The sequence below is a fragment of the Heliconius melpomene genome, chromosome 7 (genome assembly GCF_056956725.1).
Source record: "Heliconius melpomene rosina isolate 202511_hmr_F chromosome 7, ASM5695672v1, whole genome shotgun sequence".
NCBI lineage: Eukaryota > Metazoa > Arthropoda > Insecta > Lepidoptera > Nymphalidae > Heliconius > Heliconius melpomene.
The window spans coordinates 863,786-891,007 of NC_140395.1; the positions used below are offsets into that span (position 1 = coordinate 863,786).

General features: G+C 34.0%; 3 protein-coding genes across 5 annotated transcripts in view; 2 read left to right on the forward strand and 1 right to left on the reverse strand.

The window, feature by feature from the left end:
* Window positions 1-13,293, forward strand: part of LOC146537143 (uncharacterized) — a 28,929-nt gene extending 15,636 nt beyond the window's left edge. For both annotated transcript variants that reach the window (XM_085187672.1, XM_085187673.1), the window contains exons 2-6: window positions 3,452-3,625; window positions 8,810-8,941; window positions 9,278-9,350; window positions 10,556-10,629; window positions 10,930-13,293. In XM_085187672.1, the coding sequence (XP_085043798.1) occupies window positions 3,458-3,625; window positions 8,810-8,941; window positions 9,278-9,350; window positions 10,556-10,629; window positions 10,930-11,430 (948 nt within the window). In that variant the 5' untranslated portion in view covers window positions 3,452-3,457 and the 3' untranslated portion in view covers window positions 11,431-13,293. The remainder of the gene's footprint in view (window positions 1-3,451; window positions 3,626-8,809; window positions 8,942-9,277; window positions 9,351-10,555; window positions 10,630-10,929) is intronic.
* A 2,037-nt stretch (window positions 13,294-15,330) lies between these two features.
* LOC146537144 (uncharacterized) lies at window positions 15,331-20,580 on the forward strand. Its single transcript, XM_085187877.1, has 3 exons — window positions 15,331-16,461; window positions 18,181-18,460; window positions 19,441-20,580. The coding sequence occupies exons 1-3, from the start codon at window positions 15,426-15,428 to the stop codon at window positions 19,841-19,843; spliced, it is 1,719 nt and encodes a 572-aa protein (XP_085044003.1). The 5' UTR covers window positions 15,331-15,425; the 3' UTR covers window positions 19,844-20,580.
* Window positions 20,581-24,067: 3,487 nt separating this feature from the next.
* Window positions 24,068-26,125, reverse strand: LOC146537145 (uncharacterized). 2 transcript variants are annotated; one of them, XM_085187879.1, is made up of 2 exons: window positions 25,928-26,125; window positions 24,068-24,858 (listed from the first exon to the last, which is right to left on the reverse strand). In XM_085187879.1, exon 2 carries the CDS (start codon window positions 24,828-24,830, stop codon window positions 24,333-24,335), a length of 498 nt encoding a protein of 165 aa, XP_085044005.1. In that variant the 5' UTR covers window positions 24,831-24,858; window positions 25,928-26,125; the 3' UTR covers window positions 24,068-24,332. The 2 variants fall into 2 exon arrangements, with proteins under 2 accessions (XP_085044005.1, XP_085044004.1); XM_085187878.1 differs by lacking the exon at window positions 25,928-26,125 and adding an exon at window positions 25,082-25,240.
* Between the last annotated feature and the right edge of the window lie 1,097 nt (window positions 26,126-27,222).

Sequence of the window (27,222 nt, forward strand, 5' to 3'; positions counted from 1 at the left end):
TGTTAGAATACATATATTTAGCTGCCTCGACATATATGCATAACTCGAAATCTTTGCATTATAAAGTTTAAAATAAGGTCTTGTCTAACAATATCCTTGACGAAACCAGTTGTAAGTTTAATGCCTCAGTTAACAGGTTATTTCTATCTGATATAGGATCGTATTGAAATCGCCAAATTGTATTAATGCTTTCCATGTCGGGATGTTTTAAAATGGTCTAACTATATATTTTGTAACTAATCGTTTATTGGAAAAGACAATTACAAATGGAATACTTTGTTTTTGGAGCTCTTTAATAATAAGAAAAAATCAATTTTTTTTTAGTCGACAGAGAGAAACTTAACTTTTTAGAGGACCATCCAACTCACAGCTATTAAAAAATATTTTTTCTTTTAATATTTCATTTCTCGGAGATATTTTTATTATATTTTTTTTTTCTACAAAGAATATTTAGTTAGTGCGTCCAGTTAGGCACTTTAAAACTGCAATGACGTATAAAACTGCGTTATCAATATTAATGCTTAGATTATATATTTTTTCTGCTGCTTCCATTATCTACTTAAAATTCGAGAATCGTGACATACGCTTTATATTTTATATAATCGATCCAGTCACAATGGATGGATGTAACCCACAGGTGCACATTTTATTATAATGATATTTAGATATATTATCATTAGGTCAAGTTTTGAAAAATGGAGTAAAATATTAACTTATATGTATGTTTAATTTCATAAGTAATTATGTGCATTATTGCAAGTTCGACCCTTGACTACATTTTAATAGATTCCTTAATAAATGAATCTGGTTTCTCATATATGTTTTATGTTAAAATGATAACAATTATCAAGCCACACGTAAAAATTTTATGAACCTGATTTATGAACAACTGTATTTTTTTTATTTTATTCTAAATTTCAAAATATAAAAATTTAATAAGTTTCTCATTTATTCTATTACATTTTTTCTATATCTAATTTTCCATATGAATTCTATACATTGTTTTATAAAAAGTTATATCATTGCTCAGGCCACTCTTGTATTGACGCCCATGTTAGGTGGTCCCACTGATTGATAACATATAAAAAAATGGTCGTGCTAGAAACGAGATGGTTTAATGATCTAGTTCAGACAGGTTCAATTGTAGAAGCCAATTAATAATTATTTATTTGTGAATGCCTGCCGTGTGGAAGCGTACTTACTTTCAGGTAATAATATTTAAATTGGTTTTTTATTAAAGTTTTAGTTTTACTAGCTACGACATCTAGTGTTAAGATACCTCGTTCCCCTCTTTCTGCCCAAAATCTGAGATGTTGTCTGTTGAATGTGGGAACTCAAGGCCGCGCTTTTTTTTCTATAGCAAGAAAATGGAAATTATTTCAATATAATATATATCTTCAATATAAACTCTAGTAAGGTAAATACCCACACTGACGCACTGTGGTGCTGCGTCATTAACAGTACCTTATTTTACATATCCCAGTCTCTTTTCACTAAACGAGTATGAAAAGCAAACCATTAGCTTCAATTAATTAATATAAAGGTTCATTGTTACCAGATCAAAGAGATTAAAATAATTCATTTCTCCGAGTGAAAATCAAACCCATGACTGCTGCGTGTACAGTGTGCAAATATAATATTAATCAACCTAATTACATATTAATTCGAATATTTCATAGTTATCGTGCGAACTACTTACATTTAATCTTCTCATCGAACTCATCTAAATTAATGTCACTAACCGTTCAACGGAAGTTATACATAGTTTGAGTTTATTAGAGAAAAATATTTTGCCTTTGATGTTATGCGAAGTAAAAATTGCTGTAACACCTTTAGGATTTGCCCGAGATTAACTATTTATTTAGCTCAAGTCACAATAGGTATATGCTTAGTATTATAAAGCCAAAAATTTGTTTGATTAACCGCAATAACCTCAAGAACTTTTGGTTCGATTTAAAAAATATTTTTTGTTTTGTTTTGTTTCGAAGTAGCTGCGGCGGTGAGACTTACATACCAACTTTTATTCGTTTCCATTTGACCACAGGGGCGAAGCTGTATGTAAAAGTTTGTATATATAAAGCCTAGACCAATCACGGTCCGGTCCAATCAATGCATATACTATACCTACTCGTATAGGAATCTTTTTGAAACTTGAAACAATGAAGCTGTGACGAGCTAGCACAAGCCTGCGAGTGTAAACGTGACGGTTGAGTTCCGCCACTCAACACGGAATGTCTCCAGAATTCGGTGGAAAGTGGGATGCAGAGATTTTTTAATAGGGAACGAATTATCTCAAATGTAGGTTCCCACTACCACTATCCTGCTAAAGGAATATAATCAATATAATCCTAAAAGTTATTCTGTGGGTGGCGCACAGATAAATTTCTTTGCGATTGACGACTAGTTCAATATAAAACCTGCTTCTATTATCTTTCGTAGAAATTTACGACGAAAGCTACTTTGGTATGCAAAAAATGAAAAGTAGTCCACTTTATTCATGTGGGTATATGACAGATGTAAACTGATATTCAACATTGATTACTATTAGAATACTGTTGCATGTGATAACATGCAGTGTGCCTATAAAGGAGAACTGAGTCACTAAACTCTTTTAGATCTTTATACAAAAAAAATCGGCTATTACAATATTTGGTTTTTAATTTTGAACTCATTACTATCACATATATTTAATCAATTAGCTACTATTTAACTGCGTCACACATGATATGTTGTAAAAAAAAAAAGAATTTTTGAGAAACCAAAATCAATAAATTGTTAAAAAGTAGCACCAGTATTTTATCTGTGCTCCGATTTTTTTGGTCCACAGTAATAAGATCTACAGCCTACGAATTGCTAATTAAATAATCAAAAGCATTTTGCGATCAGTCTTATTTCATATGGGCATTGGTCATAGATAGATATGTTGGACGCTCACTAGTGGTTGTGGTAGTGGTAGTGGTAGTGGTATGTGTGACGCGGGGAAATGTTCCAACGGTGCTTCGTGGTGGCCAATTTTGTGAGTTTTGTGGGGGTTTTTTTTGTATTTTTGACCCCCGACTAAAATAGGGGGGGTGTTGTAAGTTGTGTTTGTGTGTGTGAGTGTGTATGTATGTTTGAAAATTATAATATCTTTTAGAATATTAAAATATTATTATTTTGGTTGTAGAGCCTTAGCGTTGATTGAATCAACCACTCTTACGGTTACTTCTTAATGTGATTTTTTTTAATAATAATCAATTAGCTTCACGCTGTATTCCGCACACAGCCGGGCAGGCAGAGGGAACCTAGTGCTAAGACACTCCGTTCCCCACTTTCTGTTTTTTTTTTTTTTAATTTTATTTTCTCGAGTCCGAATTGAACCTACAACCTGTCGTGTTTACACTCACACGCTCGGGTCTCTGCGCCACCACTAGCTTCTATTTTCTGACTAATTCGTATGAATCTACCGCAGAGTGATATGTCGACGCGCAGTAGCGCATCCGCGATCCGTGCGCGACGCGGACACAAGGAGCGCTCCAAGAACTTCACCGAATTGGAGAAGCGCACCGTGCTGGAGCTGATCGCGAGGCACCGGGACGTGCTCAGGCAGGGCAGGTCGAACAACGCTACCAATCGCAGTAAACAGGTTAGATTCTTTTTTTTAAAATAATTTAACACTGTTTCTCGCGTTTCTCGCGCAGGGTGAGCGGTAAGCGAATGTAAAATTAGATTTTTATTTTATTTTTTTTTATTATAATTGAAATATAGTTTAATCGATTAAATGTTGTTTTGAGAATAAACTATAAGAAAAATCTAAGAAACTAATATTGAAACGTCACATTTTTTTACACTAGGATAATGATGAAAGTATGTGAGAATTTATTTCTATTAATATATTTTTATCTACGCCTGATATCACTATCACGTGGGAAAGGCATAGAGGACGTGGTGATAAGTCACTACTTTTGTACTCATTATTTAGAGGTGTTGGGTATTTTATAAAGAAGCCCAACGCCGGGTTTTGATTTCTTTTTAAGTTTAAGTATTATATTAAATTTACTGGTCTATTCTCTGGAATTCAGTTTAGCTGTATATTTTTTTAATAAACATACTGTATTAGAATTGACATATAATTGTTGTTTCAGTTCATATTGTTGCATATTACGTATGTTAACACTTTTATTCCTTTATTAAGATAAAGGAAACAGTTATCGAAAATATTTTATCACTTGTCTTTAAGGCATAGCGATGCCTTAAAGATATGATGAGGTACTAGGTTCCCTCTGCCTACCCTGCTGTTGTATCAGGCTGTATAAACAGCAGGGTAGGCAGAGGGAACCTAGTGCATATGTTACGTGTTGATTGACACCAGAGCGAAGAAATTTAAATATAAATAAATATTTCATTTCCGCGAGTGGGGTCGAACCCACGACCAGTCGTGTGTCAGTTTGTAATTGTCACATAATTAATTGATAAAATACTGAAATACTAAATATTGCTTATCTTAACAAGCAAATTCTAGCATAAACCCAACTTCAGTTTAAATGGCGGTTAAGCCCTACGTATATTATTTATAAGACTAAAGACATTCCGTTCCCTTTAAGACAGTTCCGTTTCCCACTTTCAGTGAAATTCTGGAGGCATTGCTTGTTGAGAGGTGGAATTCGCATGAATTTTTGCAACGGTGCCAGAGCGAGAAAATGTAAATGTTAAATATTTAATTTTCTTGAGTGGGAATCAAACCAACAGTCTGTCGCGCTTACAGCGAGTTGTCACCCTCATCTCACTAACATAGTACACCTAGTGGGTACGGTATCGTTTCGTGAATTGATATAGATTTCAATTGTTTATCGTACACGACCTTGTTTTTATTGAATAATCGCTTTATCGATATTATTATACCTCCAGTTATGTGCGTATCGAAACATCTCTTACGTATACAGTTTAGACTTACTTTGTTATTTTTTTTTTATATGAGACAAGCATTGTTTATCATATTTTCTCTAAATATTTATAATTATTTTATGAATATTTATTTATTATAATGCCAGCTTAGGGACGCTGCGGCACAAGGTCTCTGTGATGAGGTAGTGTTAACACACTCCGTTCCCCACTTTTATTTTTATATATTTATAGGTTATATAGGTTAATATTAATTGAAACAATTCTACATAAGTGTGGACAAGGCAGACATATCTATATATATTGCGATATTTTCCTTGGTATTTCTTTGTATATGTGTTAAAATACATTTTTTTTATTAGGGTTTCTTACTTTAATATTTATAAACAGAACCCTTATAGGAACATTTTGTAGTCCCCCTGTAGAGGTATCAAGCTGAAATTAAAAAATATTTCAAATTATCCAATATCTAATAAATCTAAATATCAGGTCTATGGTCCCCAGGAACACAGGAAAAAAACAAGCTTCTAAATCAATGCAATCGAAAGTTTTTGATGCATTTAGTAATCAAAATGTATAGGGTACTTCCCGTGGACCATACTGTTATGAATGTTGGTACGAAGTGAGAACTTAAGTGTCTCTACTTTTATAAGTTTTACTTCCCGTTGACCGACAATACAATACTGAAATTAGTACGGGAGCCTCGGTGGGCGAGTCCAACTAGCACTTTTTGAGCTTTTAACACTAAGACACTTCTGCTTCCCACTTTCTACCGCAGTCTCGAGGAAGTTGAGTAGCGGAACTTAACGCTGCATTTTGTCTCAAATCTTTAACCCACATATCATAACCACAACAGGCTGACAGAGTGATGAGTGGCGTAACTCTACTGCGATACTTTACTACTGACTGTGCGACTCAAAAGCTGCGTGGATCAATTGAATAGTTTTATGCATTATATCTGATAGGTACAAACAAACATACACGCTTTCTTTTATTATCGTACAAACAAACAGACAGCTGGTCTACAGCTATAATTTAATTATTTTTTATTATCTGTTTATCGTTGATTTGGTATCTTGTTGTTGCCTTTATTTTTAATTGAGTGCCAAATATTATTGAATATTTATTTTCTGTGGACCTTAAATTAAGACCATCTGTTCCCATTAGGACACTTCCGTCCTCCACTTTTCACTGAATTCGGGAGCATTGCGCTTGGAATGGTAGAACCCAATTGCGCTTGCTTCCTTACCACAATGAGGAAATGAAAATATTAAACCTTGACTGAAAATCAAACCTTCACGATTACAGTCGCATACTTGTCCTTCCGCCACGACTGGATATTTAATTAATAATTTTCCCTTTTGCCTAATTTTTATTTTTAATTTGTAAAAATCGTCCTACAGAAACGTTCACAACATGAAAATGTGTTAACCTAAGAGTTTGGACGTAGCTCGATGAGATCAAATGGACTGAAGGATCTCCAAGAGACGTTCGGGACAATAAAAGTATTTTGAACATTTGAATATTTATTTGTATGCAAATAGTAAATTGGAATGTTAGTAGATTCAAATCCGCGAAATTTTAAGACATAAAGCTGCTCGCATACCTACCTGTTTAATAACAGATTATCGTCTCAAACCACTTTTATTTACAGACTAAAAAAAGAGAAAGAACCTAGTAAAAGCCTTCTCTCGATGAATAGAGACATTGAGACATTGAATCTTCAGTCGTCAAACACTACGTCGCGTCGCGCTTCGTTTTGCTATGTCCGTGAAATGACAATAGCTTTATTCCCCCGTGTGGTAATCGAACCGACAACCGTCGCGTTGCCAGTCAGTCGCTGGCCTCTAGATAATACGTACGTAGCGTTTTAAGTCTTTTATAAATATCTACACTCTAATCCCAAATTTTTCTATTCAGGTTAATAGGAATTCTGAATAAGACGACACTCTCGTCGTGGATAAATTGCTGTGTGGCCTATTTAATATTATAATGTAACTTGTTATTGTTCGTGACTTTGCTTGCGTTGACGAAACAATTCTAATACAAACAAAAATATTTTTTTCTTAAGATATAAATGGAGAATTTAAAAACAAATAGCGAGTCGGTCTCGTGCACGAAGGGTTCCGTAACTTTCGTAAAAACGGTAACATAATCACATCTGTTTGATCGGAACTCCCTTAAATATCTATATTATGTTGATTTTTAGTAAAATAGTATTTGTTGTTATAGCGGTAACATACATACATAACATACATCTCCAAAGATTCCAACTATCTAATTATGACGATTCTCTAGATATAGCCTGGTGACAGACGGACAAACAGACAGCGTACCCACGTAACCTTACTAAATAACTTTAATATGAAATAAGGCATGTATGTTATTAAAGCAATAACTGACCGCCATATACATATAGTATCAGTTACATGACGAGTAAACTAAAAGACGCGAAACGCTGACATTCGGTAATGCGATACCGTGTTTCGTTTACTAAGTAATTTGCCTCGTGGAGCTCTGCGCTGTAAGGCGTAGACTATATTGGTACTAGCTCGTGACGCCGTTGTAGTCGAGTTCGATTCCCACTCTGGCATATACAATAATACGTTTACATCAGTATAACACATAGGGTTACTTTATGAAAAGATTTTGTATAATATGTCTTTATTATAATAGTACCTAAATGTAAGTGAATTACATTTCTCGGCTATAGCAATACAAAATGCGATGTTAAGTTACGCCAGTCACTGCGGAATATAGTACGGAAAATAGTGTTCGAGCCGTACGAGATAAATATGTAATCGTATCATGTTCTAACCTTTACAAAGTTTCATCTATCGTAAAACGATTATTTAGCCGTTTTACTAGTCGATGAAATAATATACTTTAGTTATTTCAAATATACGGCGGTCTTCTGATATACTATAATCTTGGTATACAAAATAACTTGTAAAACAGGTGGACGTGGAATACCTAAGGCTTTGAGGCTGTCGTGGTGCAACGGCACAGCGTTAGAGCGGATACGCGAAGGTTGTGAGTTCGATTTTCACTCGGGTGATTGCATTATTTTCTTTTCACAAGACTACTTTTCATTATTTCTATTTACAAGACGTATGGCGGGGCCGTAACTAGCGCCACTCTAGAAGCTGGTACGAGGGAAACGGAGTGTCTTAACACTAGGATCGCTCCGCCTTCCCTGCTATGTGCAGAATACAGAGTGAAGCAATTTTTAAACATATACAAACAGAATTCCATGAAAATATTTGTCATATCTACAGAAGTAACGTTTCTATAAAAGGCACCAATAAAAACTATTACGGTGGTAGTAAAGGTTAACACATTAATGGACTGCACTTGAGCGTTGATCGTGTAGTTAACCTTTTGTCACCTAGTACGAACTAGACAAGAATGCCGAAATTTTTTTCTTGAATGAGGCTTATCTATATTTATAAAATTCTTCAGTTACCGAGTCACTGTGTAGACAACGCACAGACTAAACTACTAGACTTAAAAAGTTGAGGCATGTAGGTAGATTAAGGGAGTGTAGGGGAGTACTAATATAGGTTTTTTGGAATTCCTATGGGAAGTGAATAAAGGCCGGTCACTCCGGATAAAAACGGAAATTTTCCTTTTCGCGTTTCAAATTCCACACAAATAAAATTACGGGCGACGACTAGTATCTAGATATATGTTTATTTTCACACACTTCTGATAAAAAAATAAGAAACTTTAATTTAAGCATTTAATTAATTACATTTTCTTTTTTAAATTTTTTATTAGGTACTTTTTTGAAATTTCAATTGTTTTCTTCTGTATAATTAAAATTACATATTCTGTAGAACGTATATAAAACTTTTCCGTTCAACTTTGTAAGCTCTTTTTTGAAGTCGGTAAAAGGTAACACGAAGTTGTTCTCCTTAATCTCCAGCTGGTCTGGTCCACCATCTGCGAGGAGGTAAACAAGCGTTGCGGCGGCGACCGCCCGAGGACGCCCGCCCAAGTTAAGATGTGGTACGAGAATTACAAGAAGAAATGCAAGATGCGCGCACACGAAACGCAAGTATGTATTTTTAGGCAAAATAAAATTCCTAAATCTCATTTCTTATAAGTATGTATAGATACTATGAATCTGTTAATTATATAATGGAGGTCGTCGTGGCGGAACGGAAAAGCCCAAGAGTGTATACGCAACGATTGTGGATTCGAGTCCCGTTCAAGGAAATTAATTATTTTCATTTCCACGCAATGTCCCTAAAATGTGGCTGTGCGTAGGGGAAGGAGTTTCTTAACTCTAGGTCCCCTCTGCCTACCCTCCTATATGTATATGCGAGATAAAACATGAAGCTAAAAAAATGATCATATAAGTTACAACAAAGTTTGTTCATTTTCGTTCCAGCAACCACCGACCGACACACCCGGATTGCTCGACGGCATGCTCTGGCACAACATACACCCTTTAGATGTCAAAGGTCAGTGTTTCTTTTCTGTTTTAGTGATATACCACTCTGTTTTTTTAAGGATATTTTTAAATTTAGTACTTATCTATATATATAAAATCGAAAGGTCACTCACTCATCACGAAATCTCAGAAACTACAAGTGCTAGGAATCTCAAATTTTGCATAGGAGTTACTTATAGGACATAGGTGCTCGCTAAGACGGGAATTTGCAATATTCGACTTCTATGGGGTTATTTTTGGGGTCGAAAGTTTGTATGAAACTTCGTTACTACAAATGCTAGGAGTCTCAAATTTTGCATAGACGTCACTAGGACGTAGTCATGGAGACAGAAATTAATAACAACATAGTTGACGCGGGTGAAACCGCGAGCTGGCCGCTAGTATTTAATATCGACCAAGTGCCATTATCTATAAAACGGCAAAATAATCAGGTTTATTGTATCAGAGCTCTCTTAAATATTTATTTAATACTGTTTTTTAGCATTTGATTTATAGCGGCAGAAATACATAAACTATGAAAATGTTAACTATCTACCTCGTTATATGATATACAACCTGATGATAGACGGAGAGCCAGTCAGCGGAGTCTTACTAATAGGGTCGCGTTTTACCCTTTGGGTACGGAACCCTAAAAATGTTATCTATTTCTTTAAATTTTGTCAGTCGAAATTATAACGAAACAATATACGTGAAAATGTAAGATTAGTTGAGGCCAGTTGAGGCCAGTTGTGGCGCAAGAGCACAATTAGTTTACAGTAAACGCGACAGGTTGTGGATTCGATTCTTTCGACTCAAGGAAATTAAATATTTAATATTTCCTTCCCTCTGCATATCTTATCACTTACTATTTATATTCCTAATAATCTTACTAACATTATAAATGTGACTGTTTGTAAGGATGGATGCTTGTTCAAAATATCAAGCAAAATCTATTGAACAGACTTAGGTGAAACTTTACAGTTATAGATTTAAAATTAGAATAACACATAAGCTACAATTTATTCATAGATTTTATATAATTTGGTCAAAATACAACAATAAATTTATATTTAAAATATTAATTTCCTCGCTCTGGTAAAGACGCAAGCGCGGCGTTGAGTTCCGCTCTCAATAAAAGGTTCGAAAATTCGGTGGTGCATAAGGATGTGGTGTGCGTAATGGGTACATGTGTGTGACGTGTACAGTGTGAAGCTAAAATAATAATAAATGTTTCAGACGAAGAGGGCGAAGCGACGACCAGCGCGGAGGGCGCTCACAGCGTCAAAGACGACGACTGCATGCCCGTCAATGTGAGTGACATATTCTATATAATTTAGTAGACTAGGCGGAGGAAATCTAGTGTTGAGACATTATGTTAAAAATTCATCAATTAGATAGTTGAAATCTTCACTTTTAGCCGAATTCTGGAGACGTTGCGTGTTGAGTGGCGGAACTCAACGCCGCGCCTTTGCCTCTACACTGAACAATAAAATGGAAATATTAATTTAAATAAATATCTGATTTCCTCGAGTGGGTTCGACCCACAACCAGTCGCATTACATTTCACACGCCTCTGAGCTATATTTTAAATTGGCTTTTATTTCCTGTAGATGTCAAACGGCCGCCTTTCAACGAACGACAGTGACGACACGATGCCAAACGTGCTCGAGCCACAAGTGCAAATAATTCCCCACTCACCTCCTACGCCCCCCCTTAAAATTAACCCCCTAACGCTCTCAACGCACCTACCCCTAATAAACAACCCCCTAGCGATAGAACAAGCGAGGATTCAGCAAAATTTCCTACAAAAATTAAACGAATTATCAAATACGCCGTTGAACTTAAGCCATTTAGACGACGATAAAAGGAAAAATGGCCAAAATGAACGGTCCGAGGAACAAATGAAAACGGATTGTGCGACGGCAACGGAAGAGGAACGTTTGTATTTCACAACGAAAAGACAACACGCAATATGGGAGCACGAGGCCAAAATGAAAATACTTAATATGGAACTGCGACAGAAGGAAGAAATATTTTCCCTCCAAAAACAACTTTTTTTAATTGAGCTCAGATTAAAAATGGACTTTCTAGAAAAGGCTAGTGCTAAATGAACTGCGGAACACAACGCCGCGCGGTGTCCTGTTACCAGAACTAGGTAATGACACGTTATATGGGCGCACGAAAATAAAAACAATATGGAGCTCCAGCAAAAATATGAAATATTTTCCCTGAAAAAACAATAATTACTGACCGTCTAGAAAAGGCCAGTGCTAAATGCGTGGTACTCAACGCCGCGCGTCGTCTTGTTACCAGAGTGAAGTAATGAATATAATTCAACTTCTGTTTTTTATAGATGGAAGATACAGGAATGAGTTCAATTTTATTTTGTTTTAGATTTTTTAAGGTAACTATTTTTATTATCTCAAGAAAAGGGAGATATTCATTGTGTTGTTACTTACAACTACAACAAACTGGAAAAGTTGGTATGAACAATGTTATACAGCCATAGTTACTGTGCCATCTTTTTTTCTTTTTTTTAATATTAACTTGTCAATTCATGCTAATTTTTTAAATATATTTATAATTTTTGGGTAAAATCGCTTCCATAGCAGCTTTATTTGATGGAAGAGTAGTGTAGACTCGAAGGCATTTTGGTACAAAAAAAAGAATATTATTTTCGTTAAAAACCATCGTACCAAATGGGTTTTGAAAATGTGATGATTAAAATAAGCTAACATTATTTTTGTAATCTTTATTTTGCATAGCCTATTTTGTACTTTTTTTATAGTTTTAGTGCATCAAATGTGCTTAAAATATCGTTGTAGCCGCGTGTGTAGGCGGTTTTTATTTTTTCTATAAGTATTACACATTTTGTTTCAACGGCAGCTAACGATCATTCAACCAAACTGCCAAATATTATAGAATTTCGCGTAATTGTTAATTTTTTAATGTTTCTAGGTACTTAGTGAGTATTTAATGTTTTTTTTTCATATTTAGGCTATAGATTCCCGCTTTTTGGGGTCAACTTTTGACATTTAGTGTCGAGTCCTTTGGCAAAATCGTTTAAGTGTATACTAGTCTAGTAAACTTACATGATTTTTTAAAGTGGTCATTATATAGTCTATTCACGCACATAACGTAATATTATTAAAAACTGCTGTTCACGGATCGTTTTATTTTTGAGATGTTTTTTTTATATGAAAGCGTTTGATTTATATATCTATTGATATAAATGTTCGTAACGCTATCCACCGATCAGTTTTAATGCAGTTTTTAATGTATTCGCCATATTTGTTTTCTTTTTAATAATATACTCTCGTTTTTAATTTCCACTTTAAAAAGTCACTTTATCGAGTCAGCGACGTGCCAATAACGAAAACCATTGTTATGTAATTATTATTATATATAGTTACTACATTTATAAGATATAAATAAAAATAATAATAATTTTATTATTATTTAAAAAAAATACGTAAAATTTAGACAAATACGGAAAATTGAAATTCGACACGTTATTACGGATGATATTAATAATATTTAAGTAATTTATATATATAAAATAAATAAATAGTAGAACAAAATAATAAAAGTCAGTACAAAAGTGTTGCTAGAAAACAAAATGTTATTACCTCATTCAAACAGTGTATTGTAAATAAATAGGTGTAGTTTTTAAAGTTTTAGAAAACCGTTTTTTATATGAGATTTGCTTTTGTTTTTGACGTTTCACTCGAAGTTGCCAGCTAAAATAAAATTATAGTTGATAATTTATTATCCATGGCAACACGTTTTAACAGCAATTATATAATGTGATGTATTTAATACGATCTCAATACAAAGTAAATGTTTTTTATTGAAATGATGCCATCTGTTGTACAAGTATTGATGTATTTCGTATATTTTTCTTATTTTTCAGTTAAGTTAATCTGATTAAATTGGATATTATTGATATTGAGTAAAGAATTTATTTTCTGTTCCGATGATTTTTATTTTGTATTTTCTGTGTAACCATAATAAATAAATAATAATAAATTTGAAGCATTGCGTCTTTAACGCCGTGCTGCGTTTAACAGATGAAAATAAATGAATAATTCGAAATAATCATTCAAAAATGAATGACCGCTTAAAAATGACCTTGTTTCAACTATTTCATATTATTATACATGTTCATATACAGAGTGAAGCTTAATCAACATTAACCTAATTTTCACATCTTAATTCTTCAAACGACAATAAACAAAATTTATTTGAAATATTACTAAAAAAAGATAAAAGTACTTAGTATTCCATAGATACACTGTGTGGTGGTGTGCCATACAAGTCAAGTTACATCCCAGTGGCTGAGACGTTTTTTTTATAGAAAAAGACAAACGAGCGTACGGGTCACCTGATGGTAAGTGATCACCGCCGCCCACGACCCCGTGTAACACCAGAGGAGCTACAAGGGCGTTGCCGGCCCTTAAGTTGGAAATATACGTTTTTTTAAGGGATTCAAGTCGTATCAACCTAGAAACTCTGCCGCACGTAGGCTATTCCACAGTTACGTGGCGCGTGGAAGGGAGGCGATCCTTTGAAACTGCGCCGTATTGGAGTGCCACGTATCCAGATGGTGTGTGCTGATAACCTCCAGTGTCTTTAAGGTTAACTTGGCCTTGCTTTTCAGATGATCGCGATACTGGCAGTCACTCGAAACGCTAAGTGCTGTTACACAAATGCGGTCATCTCTTCTGTGGAGCTCCTTTCTCTAACGACACCAAATTCTCATATGATATAGGAATAGAATTATGATCATGTGCGTAGGAATGGAAGGGTGAGAGCGACGAACCCATCTTAGAATTTTAATAAAAAATATTAATTTGCTTCAACACAAATAAAGCAACATTGCATCATTAAACAAACTGTAGACATATTTCTGTAGAATTTAACTATACATTATGAATTTTAGGGTATAAAATGGCATATATAGGATAAGAGACGGTTCGTACGTACGAAATATATTTCAAGTTTTGATCAATCATAATGTCTTGACACGTGCACATTTTCTGCTGTAGCTACTTATTCTTTTAAATATTTAGCGTTATTATTTATGAAATCTGCAATAATTACTAGAATTGGAACAATATCTTCCAAGAGAATACTTCTCAAATTATAAAAATAATGGTGTTTTTAATTAATTTCTTTAAGCATAATGTAGATTCACTCCAGCTTTTTTGGTAATCTTCTATATATATAAAAGGACTTGTCCTCACTGACTGAGGTAAGACGCACGCACAGCCGTAACCGCTGATGGTAGAAACGTTAAATTTGGACAAAAGTTTACTTTCGTAATCTGGACATCCACTAAGAAGGGATTTTGAAAAATTTTAACCCTAAGGGGGTGAAATAGGGGTTGAAAGTTTGTATGGAAAAAAATTTAAATCGGCACCGATTTTTATAAAATTATAGATTGTGATTCTTAAAAATATTTAATTGAACACGTGTTTCACCGTTTTTTAGAATTCTCCCCCTAAGAGTGCAAATAAGGGGTTGAAAGTTTGTATAGAAAAATCTTTAAAACGCCACCGATTATTATAAAATTTGGAACTTAGACTCTTAAAAATATTTCATTGAACACATGTTTCGTGGTTTATTTTAATTCATTCCCTAGGGATGTAAATAAGGGATTGAATGTTTATATGGAAAAATCTTTAAATCGCCACTGATTTTCATAAAATTTGAATTGAGACTCTTAAAAAGTTTTCATTGAACATGTGTTTCATGGTTTTTTAGAATTCACCCCTAAGCAATACGCAGGCGAAGCTGCGCGCGTCCGCTAGTATACATATAAAGAAAATTACACTTACGCTGATTATTATGAAATTACATAAGTTGTTTTCAATTAACTTTTTTTTCTACTTGAAATAACAATTTTTATTTTGCTTTTAACAATTTACAAATTTGAAAAATTAATGTAGTCCTTTGGTAATGGTGTTTTTGAACTTAATTACCGCTGTCAATAGATCAAGCCGTAATGTCAGATCCTTCTAATTGGTCCTTAAAATGTCACAACTGGTAGTATTCTACCAATCGCTTATTTTGATAAACTATAGTAAATAAATGTCTTTTCATTATGGAGAGGAAGGTATTTTTGCAGAATAATATATGTAGAGCTTGTCTGAACGATGCGTCGAGTTATAAATCATTACTGAACACAATGGACGCGGACAATCGCACTGTTTTGGAAGTTCTTTCCTTCATAACTAATATTAATATCTCTATGAAGGATAATCTCCCGAAGCAGGTTTGCAACGATTGCTTTGTTACAATATGCAAGGCTGATGAATTTATAAAAATGTGTATTCAGTCAGAAAACTTATTAGAAAATGAATTATTCAACTCTACTATAGAGTCAGGTAAAACTGAAAAACTATTTTACGCAACTTTTGATATAGCAGAATCCTCTGGGGAAGATCAAAAACCTAACTATCTGAACTATTCAAATAAGTTCGACAGTTTAAATGTTATTAAAGAGGAGGATGATGAGTTTCTTCAAGAAGACATGAAAAATTTAGCCGAAAATATTGTTTTACAAAATAATGAATTACATGACACGAGTAGTACAGATAGTGCATGTACCGGTCAGTATGAATTAGAATCAAATTTAAAAGAATGCAAACATTTGTATGAGCAATATAACAATAGTATTGTTAAGAAAGAATTAACTGATACAAAAAACCAAGAAATAAATCGAAAGTCTTTATTGACTTGTCCAGTTTGTGATGAAGTGTTTGAATTCTGCACATTATATGCACTCCATTTGAAAACTCATAAGAAAAAACCTAAAGTTAAACATAAAAAACCGAAAAAGACAACTAACATCACAATTCCGTTGTCATGTATAGAGTGCAATGAACATTTTCCAGATATGACTTTCTTGAAAACACATTTATGTAATCACAATGACATTAAAAAACAAGAAGAAATAACTAAACTTCAGTGTTCAATGTGTATGCGCCATTTTGATCGAAAAATATCATTAATAGCTCATATGAAAAAACATAAGGAGAAGGCTAAGACAAAATTTTTATGTAAAGCTTGTAAACGAGAGTTTCAACATCAGGCACATTTAGATAATCATATAGTCTTAATTCATTCTAAAGAAAAAGGTAATTATTTTAACAAAAAATAATAATGTTTTCACTTACTCAGTTTGTTGTGGCATAGCAGAACAGTGATAGATTGTAAACACACTGGTTGTGGGTTCAATTCCTTTAAATCAAGTATTTCGGTTTTTCTCATTTTGATAATATAACAAAGTGCATTGTTAAGTTCTGCACTCAACACACAGTATTTTAAAAGTTGTGTGGTGTGTGTGGAACAGAGTGTAGATGTAAAGAATTTATTAATAATGCCTGTTAATTGTTATTGTTGCCCTTTTAGTAAAGAACTAGATACATGTTTCATATCTAACTTTACATATAATAACTAAATAAAACTATTGAATAATAATAATATCGCACCCTTAAAATTATAGTGACCAATTTAAAAAATCATGTTTTGGGAAATGTAAATAAATATTTGCACAATTATGTTTTTGTACAAAAATTTGGCTTACAAAATTATTTTATATGACACAGTAGTAAATGTTTTTTAAATTAATTGTTTATTTATTTATCTATATTATTTCTTTCTTTCTCAAAATCATGGTTTTTTTTCATATTTCATCAGGTCACTATAATTCTAAAGGTGCAATATAAAAAAAATAATTATTACTATCGCCCCCCCGCGGCTTCGCCCGCTTGAACTACATGATTATTCATTTAATAAACAGAATTGACTGACACTCAAATGTGTTGATGTCAATGAATAATTTAATTTACTCATTCAGAAACAGCCTTAAATGTTAAATTATTGATTTGGGTAAGGATTTATAATATTCTTTGTAAAATAACTGTAATGATTGCATAATAATTAATTGAATAAATGAATTGAATATCAAATCAATAATAATAATTGAGAACCTCCTCCTTGTTTTGAAAGCCAGTTAAAAATACAGATTAATTACAGACAAATACAGATATGGATTGCTATATATTTGTCTACAATCCATATCTATACTTGAGTTCATTCAAATGATTGAACCGATTGGCCGATGAATGAACCTATATGATACAAACTTTAAATGTTAAGCTGGATTCAAACAAAGAAGTTGGTGAAAGTTTTGAGTGAATTGGTTCAGTACTTTCAGAGATAAGCGTGACCACACATACAGACAGACAAGAAGTTAAAAAATATATTTTTGCTTTCTATTATTCTTTTTAAGTACCCCTCTATGCATTTTAGTCAAAAATACTAAATGTACAGATAAAATATTTTGACTGTTTTATTATATATATAGAGATAATATACACAGTCAATCTGGGTAACTATGACAGATACGGGCGATAATTCTTTTCATTCATAGACATTCACATAAACCTTTTAAAATACATCAGTATAGAAGACAATCTGAATTTGGTATTCAGTTTTGTTACCTGAATTTTAAAAATTTGTAAAAGCTGAAAAGCTTTTGTTACCCATTTCATGGGGGTAACTTTGACATCCTACTTATGTGGGAGATTCAATCCATAAGCATTATATGATACTTATATATATTATATATATATATTTAAGTGCAATGTCTAAATGTAAATGTGAAGGTTGTACATTCGATTCCTATTTGGGAATCATTTTTATTTCCCCATCCTAGTAAAATAAAATACAGTATTTCAGTCCACCACTCAACCCAATATCTTATATTCAAGCAGAAAGTGCACAATATTAACATTACATTCTCTGCATACTAATATATATTTTTTAATTTGTTTCCCACTTTTTTTAAATAGGATTTACATGTGACAAATGTAACAAAAGTTTCTCATCTCAAGACTGCCTCGACCTCCACTTGGAAGGTCACAAATTGGACAAAAAACACCAGTGCAATGTCTGCAATAAGAGTTTTTCTATGATATCGACTTTAAATGAACACATGAGGACTCATACTGGTGAAAAACCTTTTCTATGCTCCATCTGTGGAAAAGGCTTCAGTCAGAAAAATAACTTAGCCCAACATGTCAGGCGGCATCAGGGGTTAAAGCCCTTCAAATGTGAACATTGTGATAGAAGGTAACATATTTTTTTATTATTATGTTAAACTTCAGCTTTTTTATGTGTATCCTGCATATATGAGGGTAGGCAGATAGAATCTATAGTCTATACATTTAGGCATGAGAAAAAATATAAACAAAGACTGACTGTTTCTCTAACTTTTATGCAATTTTTAATTTTATTCAGGTTACTCATGTTTTAAAGTATGAAAGATTTAATATGACAAAATAATTAGTAAACCAGTCTATACTTAACGAAACAAGAAACATTGATATTTATTTTAATACTTTGTTATTATATAATAAAAAATAAAAGTTGTTTTCATAATTGATTTGAAAATATAATTATAAAAACATTTAATTGATTATATTAAGTGTTGTGTGTTATATTAACTCCAGAATTAAATGGGGAACGGATGTGTCTTAATTGGAACAAAGTGCCTTAATTCTAGGTTCCCAGGTTTCTTCTGCCTACCCTGCTATGAACGGGATACAGTGTGAAGCTAAAAAATAAAATTTCCTCAGATTTATGTGTTCAATCAAGCAAACTCTTCAGCTATATAATACTAGTATAGAATATCATAGAAAGTTATTTTTACGCCAAAAACAGCTTAAATGTAAAAACTGACGATTTTTGGTTCAATTCCCATATGCTACATTACATCACGATATCGTCGTTGCGATGTAACCCAAGTAATGTGTAATTACGATCAAAAGTTAGTTATTACCATTAGAGCACAAATCCCGCCGCCCGACAATAACAGAGTGGTGTTATAAGTTTGGCGTGTCTGTCTGTCTGTATGTGGGCATCATAACTACTAAACGGGTGAACAGATTTTGATTTATTTTTTTTGTTTGAAAAGCGACTTTACCGAGAGTTCTTAGCCATAATTCAAGAGAATATATTCAGCTCTTAGAAGATTATCGCTCTTTTCTAGTTGTTCGTTTACTTTTTAAAGGAAAGCTGTAAATTATTTAATATTTCGTATAAATTTCCAGATTCGTGTCAAAAGGGGAGCTGGAATCGCACAACAGAAAACACAGCGGGGCCCACCCGTTCGTTTGCGATGAATGCGGCAGCGGCTTCACGACGTCTAGCTCTCTGACGAAGCACAGGCGAATACACAGCGGAGAGAGACCCTACGCCTGCGATCTTTGCCACATGAAGTTTGCCGTGCTGGGCACCCTGAAGAACCACAGGCGGACCCATACAGGGGAAAAACCGTACCAGTGTTCCCATTGTGACAAGGCCTTTATACAAAAGACTGATCTAGTCTCCCACATAAGGTGTCATACTGGCGAGAGGCCGTACACGTGCGCGTGTTGCGGACAAGGGTTCAGGAAGGCATCAGCCTTGAAGGTGCATTTGCGGACTCATGGCAAGGAAGCGGTAGTAATGTGACTTACCGACACCGAATACTGAGTGAGGCCAGTCGTGGCGAAGGCAGACAAGCGTGCGACTGTAAACGGAACTGATTTCGTGTTCACTTCCTACTCGAGGAAATATTTTTTTTAATATTGTCATTTCCTACAGTTCCCATTAAGATGCTTTCCCTACTTCCCGCTGAAAATATGTTACTCATAAATAAACAGATTTTTACAGCTTCACTCTGTATCCCGCACACAGCAGGGTACGCAGAGTAAATCTACTGTTTAAACACACTTTTCGCCAAATTCTGGGACCACTTCGCCGCCTCGACACAAGAGCGAAGAAATGAAAATATAAAGTTAAATATGTCCCTTCCTCGTGTGAGGAATTGAAACCCACAACCAGTCACGTTTACAGTCACACTTTGTGCCCCAGCGCCACGACTGGCCTCATGTGAACATGATTTTAAGTTAATATTTTATGTTTTGTATTGTAAAATATTATTAATATGTGCGACTTTTATATTTGTTTTATTTGATTGTCCTCTTTTTTGTAAAAATGTAATTGTTTAAATTACTCTTATAATTCAAGTGTTAATGCCAAAAATGTTTTGAGAAATCCAGAATAATTGTACATTTTTAAGTATCTCGCATATAGAAGCGTCGGTGAATTTTGGGGAATTTTGAATAGCCTATTTAAATAAAAGGATTAGTAATAAAGGATAGTTTCAATGATTTTTTTATAAAATTGTTGTTTGTGCGTTTTTTAAATGTGTATTTATTCGAAAAGTACCCTTATTAGTAGAACAAAACAGCAATTTAAAAATTTGCAATTTTTCACTTTCGATACTTAGTACTGCCTAGAGACTGTGAAAAAGAAAACATTATTTTATTGGCCATTGCCTTGTTATAATAAAAGATGTGTTTAAAGTGCCATACAATTTTCTTTAAAAAGTATTTAGGTATAAAAGAAAAACAAAGTAATTACCTTAACAATTTATTAAAAAAACAAGAAAAATCTATTAATAACAGTGATTCATATCAAAAGACGACTTTCAATTTAAAACTAGCCCTCAACTTCGTTTGCGTGGACTATAAAAAATCAGTTTGACGCTGTAAATAGTTTGAAACTATTTCGCTAAATATAAAATAAAATATATAAAAATTTGTAATATATTATTTTATTTGTTAATATATTATTTCATTTTTTTTATTTATTTATTTCTATTTAAATATTTTTTACACTATTTTTTTGTATGTTTTTTGTTTTAATTATATTTATATCTACTTTAATAATACATTTAGTTGACGTTCAGATTAAACATTATACAACGATAATAAAAAGTATTGACATCCTTATTATATAAATAATATTTGCTCTGTCTACACGCTACATCCTAGACGAGTTAAAGCTTACGGTTACATAACAGAAGGTAATTATTTTTATTATCAATTATCACTTAAAAATCTAGAAAATAAAAAATAAATCAACTAAGTAAATATTAAAAGTCTAGGCTAATATAGATGAAGATTATTATTACAAACATAATTATAACAAATTTATAGCATTGTATGAGTTAGACAGTGATTCAATAGATGTGATGTGATGCAATAGATGCTTATGATACTCTCATAGGCTAGATACAAAAATAAAAACAATCAATATATCTAAATAAAAAAGGAAAATATTTAATAATAATAAATGAAAAAGAAAAACCAATGAATCACTACCTAGCAAAGTGCTTATAACTGTTAAACTGAACCACTGCAATAAACAAGGCTTTTGTAATTCAGGAGCTACGGCGCCACAGGCAGGTCAAATTATAATACCCCTCTTTATAGGTCGTAATTAAAATTTGTTTTTAACATTTTTTTGTTGCACCGCGGATATGTATCTGGAGAAACCTACGCAGAAGGAAGCTAGTGTTAAGGCATTCCGATCCTCACGAATCGACTAATTTTCAGAACATTGCGTGTTGACTGACGGCGCTCAACGCCGAACGAACGAACGAACACACGAACTGAAACGTGGTCACCGATAATATTGTTATCGTCTGTTGTCTCTTTATCTTTGACATATACTTACTTATAGCTTTCGCAATATATAATTTAAAGATTAGGTAAATGTTGATAATGCTATCTCAGTAAGATTTTTTTATCGACAGCTTGATTCATTCAAACAAAAAATAATAGCCGTTAATTGACAAATTTAATAGTGACCTAAATACTTTGGTTCTCTACGGTCAAGCACGAATACTTGTAAATTCTAAATAAAGCTCTTTTCCATTTCTCCAGTCAGGAAGAAAGGTCCAGCGTTCAGTTCAACCACTCCACAGACAGCACGCAGTGTCTCAAAAGTTGGATAAAAAGTAGGTACGGGAGTGTGAAGGTCAAAAAATAAGAAATTGTTAATTCTTACAACTCCATACACTTTTATGCACTTGGTAATTTAAACAAAAATATCATCGCTTCAAGACAAAACGACGCGTTAATTAGAACCAATAGGCGTCCAAAATTCGACAATTCGAAGATACAGAGAGAAAGATTACAGAATATGCACGCGTACATGTTGAGACAAGTCAGAACTTGTATTTGTTTTTGTAATGATTATTTTGACCCATACTTTAGCACAAATTGGTTAAAATTTTAGTTTTTGGTTTTAGTTTTAACTTAATTGATCAATTATTCATTCGTAATTGGTTATTACTCAATAGTTTCGAATTACGAGAGTCGATTGTATTTACAATTTTAGGACTTTTTCTTACCATCCACATACTTGTCGCCATCTTTAGCCTTCTTATCTTTTTTTTCTTTAACGTAGAATGTGCAAATACGCAATATGCGGCCGCTAGCCCTGACTACTATAAATAAACGTCCCTCAAGGACTGTTGAGTACATTTCAAAAACAATTTCTCGTCGAAAATGATTGACATTTTGTAACTCCGCATACTCTGGATCCAGTAGCTTAAGTGCAATTAATAATTTGCGGATCCAATCGAAGTATTGCTTAACAGTCCATTCTTCGCCTCGAACTTTTCGATGTTTCAAATAATGATATATTTTCGTGAAAATGCCAGAAAAATCTGGTTCCAAAGGACAGTTCGTATTGTCTTCAATGATTTCTTTTCGCACTTTTTCAATCAATTCCTTGATTTCGGTTACAATATTTTTGCGCTGCACAACTTTCTTCATACAGTCTGCGCGCTGCTCTGCCCATGGTTTTGTATTTCCGCTTACATCTTTGGCTATTTCGATGGAAAGTTCCTCTGTTATATATTTAGCGACGATTTCCATCATAGCAATGAAGTTTCCATATGTGACATCTCTCGCAAAAGAATCTGATTGGAATAGTTTAATTACAATTGACAAGACATCTTCTATAGCAATGTCCTGAGTTCTGAAATCATTTAAAATTCTTAAGAAATTCTCTTCATGTTTCTCAAAATTGTCAAAAAAAGCTAATATTCTTTCACGAAACTCTGGTGAAGCGTTACAGTGATCCAAAACAGATTTTAATATCTTCATAAAGTCATTTAATTTTCCGTAATCTCGTGTTGTATCTTTTTTGTTGTTATTATTATTATTATTGCTGTTATTTCGTTGGGGCTGTTGAGATCCAGAACTTGACCGTTGCTGTGCAGAATTCGTTCCCTGTTTCGAAGCATTTCCAGAAGAACTTGAAGTTTTAGTACCTGGACTGTTGCTAGATGAAGTACTGGTATTAGAAACAGTTTTTTTAGCATTCTGACTTCTGACCTCTGTTATCTGTGGGGGTTTAATAGTTATAGTTACAGAATTCTTTTTTTGCTCGAAAGGATTGAAATTTATTGGTTGGCATCGAGAGCAGTCGCAAGAATTTTCATTTCTGGATCTCTCTCGTAGATTGCAATAAACACACATGCATCTGTCATAAAAGATGGATGGTTGTCTATCAAATTCTCTATAATCAGGTTGTAGATAGTTCAGTGATGTACGTTGCACTTGAAAATCATTATCAAATATTAAAGGCGATTCCCACATCCTCAAATCTCTTCTCGCTTCTTGTTCCCTCTGTCTTCGTCTTTGCTTCATCTCCTCTTCTCTACTCCTCTGCCTATTCAGCCTCTCCCTCCACTCCATGTACTCCCTCTTTCTTTCCTCCCTTTCCCGCTCTTCCCTCTCCCGCTCCTCCCTCTCCTCCCTTTCCTTTCTGTCTCTCTCCCTCCTCCTCCTTGCTTCTTTCTCTCTTGCTTTTCTGTTTTCTTCTTCACATCTTCTCCGTTGATTTTCTCTTTCGCACTCTGCTAGGACACCAACTAATGCACTTACAGCAATTACTCCTAAGACAACAGGTCCCGTTACTGGATCTACTCCCATGTTTCTATTCAGAAATTACTTGTTTGCTAAACCAATTTTTTTTCAACACAAAATAGTCACACAGTGTAGTGTGTTAAAAATAATCTAATGTGTGCCGCAGTGGTTGCAACTAAAAAAAAGGAATTATTTATTTCAGTAGTAGTCATCAGTTGGCAGAACTTCTCTACTTATTTTCGTTTCCACCAAGTATGTGATGCTGGTAAATCTTCAGCTTCGTCTTCACGATCAGTATCCGGGTCTTCGGGATCCTTGCGTCCTTTCCACTTGGAGATCAGATCGTCTAGGATCTCAATAAGCTTATTTATATCCGAGAAATTTTCCGAGAATTTCTTTCCTTGAGTGGTAGTTGGGTAGTCACCAAAGTCGTCGATCAAAAATTGTAAAGCTGATCGTTTCCTCAAAACTTCGGTCTCTAATCTGCGTCTGTATTTAATTGCAACTTGTTTTATGCTAATCTCGATGGATTTTAAAGAGTTTTGGAGCAACGACCCTATGACAGCTTTACTGTCGTTTGAGATTTCAGTTTTTTCAGTGCCCAAATCGTATATGAGATCCAAAACTCGGTCGGTTTGAGCGGAGCTAGCTATAATCTGTGCCCGAGTGTCGTACTTCGCAGTTTGCAGCCCTTGCAAGCGGTTAATCAGTTGTTCAACGTCTCCTGACATAGCATTTGATGATTGCTGCACGTTGTGCCTGAAACAAGACTCCTATTAGTCTCTTATTATTATATCGCAAGAGAGTTAAAGATTATATATATAATATAATATAGTAATATAATAATATATTTTATTATATATATTATATAAATACTTATATATAATATAGATAACAAAATGAGATAGATTAGTCATTAGCCGGCACGCAAATATCTAAATAATATGATTAATCAAATAAAATCCTCCGTAGCCTATTTTACCTTCGCCGATATGTGCAAATAAGCAAAGGTTTGGCGGCCCATCGGTAAATGATATACATATTTATAATGTTTAAGTCTGTAAAAGGATATTTATGACGAGCCACTTATCAGTATAACTGCGTCACAAATTGATAAGGAAGAAGCACTCGGTATGTACTTATTCCTTGTATATTCCCTGGCTACTGCGCAGTAGCAGACATCGTATGACAATAATCAGTATGAGTCATCCTGTGCATTCATTTTCTAAGTTCATTCTGTGGTACGTACCAGAGTACCACAACTAAATAATACTTCACTAAAATGTTTTTAAGCGTCACGCTGTATCCCGCATATAGGAGGGAGACAAAGGGATCATTGTCTTAGGGGACTCCGTTCCATTTTCCATCCACTGCGTGTTGTAACCAAACCGACGAAAAAAATTAATTCCTCCGAGTGGAGGTCGAACTCAAAACCGTCACGGTTAAAGTCAAACGCTGTGCCCTCATTTTCTCCCCTGTGGCCTGTCGCGGCGCAAGGCACTTGCGGCGGTAAAAGCAACAGGTTGTGGATTCGATGCCCACTCGAGGAAATTAAAGATTTATTTTATTTTTTCTCGTTCTGCTAACGAGAGGCAAAGTGCAACGCAACACGCAAGGCTTTCAGAATTTGGCAGAAAGTGGGGAACGGAAGTGTCTCAATGGTAACAGAGTGTCGGAACACTAGACTCCCAAGTTCTGCATACCCTACTATGCACAGCGTGAAAATAAAATTAAGAAAGATTTCTTTATTTTATTAAAAATAAAAATATTTCATTATTATTACATTTTATTATATTTTTTTTCAATAACATAATTTTCTACCTCTTACCTAACTTTACTTGTTTTTTATTTATTTATTTTCATTAAACACTACAAACACGTACTACTATAAACTTTACTTAGCACTTAGGTATAAACTGTTTGTTATAAACATAAAAGTATATATTTATTTTGTTTAAATATAATAATACAAAAATGCACGTCCGTACCGACTGCACCTTCGGTACTGTACTGGCCAATAATGGCACTGGCCTGAAATTATATTACTCATTCTTAGTATACATCTATATATAGTATTAGAAAACACTGTACTGCGATAAGAACGCACACTTGCAGTTAGTAACTTAGGCATGTAAACTATAAATTCAATTTAAGCTGCTTCACGCTGTATCCCGCATATTGCAGGGTAGGTAAAGGAACAGTAATGATAAGACACTCCTTTCCCCCCTCACCAGGGATTGCGTGTTGAGAGGCGGAGCTCAACGCCGAGCCTTGGCGTATAAGTGGAGAAAGTGGACAAAGTTTAATTTTCAAATTTTGGCAAACGAAAATCAGTGGATCTCTACGTTAGATGGAACCGTTTTCCCAAGGAACATCTTTCATCCACTTTAGAAGTTATTTAGATTTACTTATGTAAATTTTTACCTGCGTTACGTTTTAGTTATCATTCGTATTTTACATGCGTTTTATTTAATTTATCATATATTATCTTTTTTAGGTTTCCCTACAAAAGAAAAAAAACCCTTACAGGATCAGTTTGTTGTCTATCTGTCGGTCTGGTCTTCAGTCTCTCAATGAAGGCATTACTAATAAAATTTTAAAAAAATATGTTTTAAAATTGTATGTTATACAATCTTCAATAGTAGTCTTTTTTATTGAAATCGGCTCCTTTTTGGAGAGAACCTTCAACAAGGTTTTGAGTCAGCCCTGTTTCTAGCATAATACATGATAGTGACTGGCTTGGGAGGTTGGTATGGGGCTGTTTTTTTATGGAAACGACAAAGCAAACTCGCATACGCGTACCTGAGGATATCACGACCACATATAACACCGTAGGAGCTGCAGATTCATTCGGCCTGCAAATTGGAAATAGACGCGTATTTTGAAAGTACCTAAGTCGTATCGACCTGGAAACACTGCAGCAGGTGGGTAATTCCACAGCTGTGTGGCGCTAGGAAGAGAGTTCCTGCAAACGCGCACTGTCTATCAAGCTATATTGAAGCTAGTTTTTATAGAAGCCATTATAGATTCTGTGTGTGCATACTTTATGATACAGTGTGTCATCGTCTGAAGTAGAGTTAGGTTAGGTATTGCACAAGTATTGTTATACTTTCGTCAGATTAC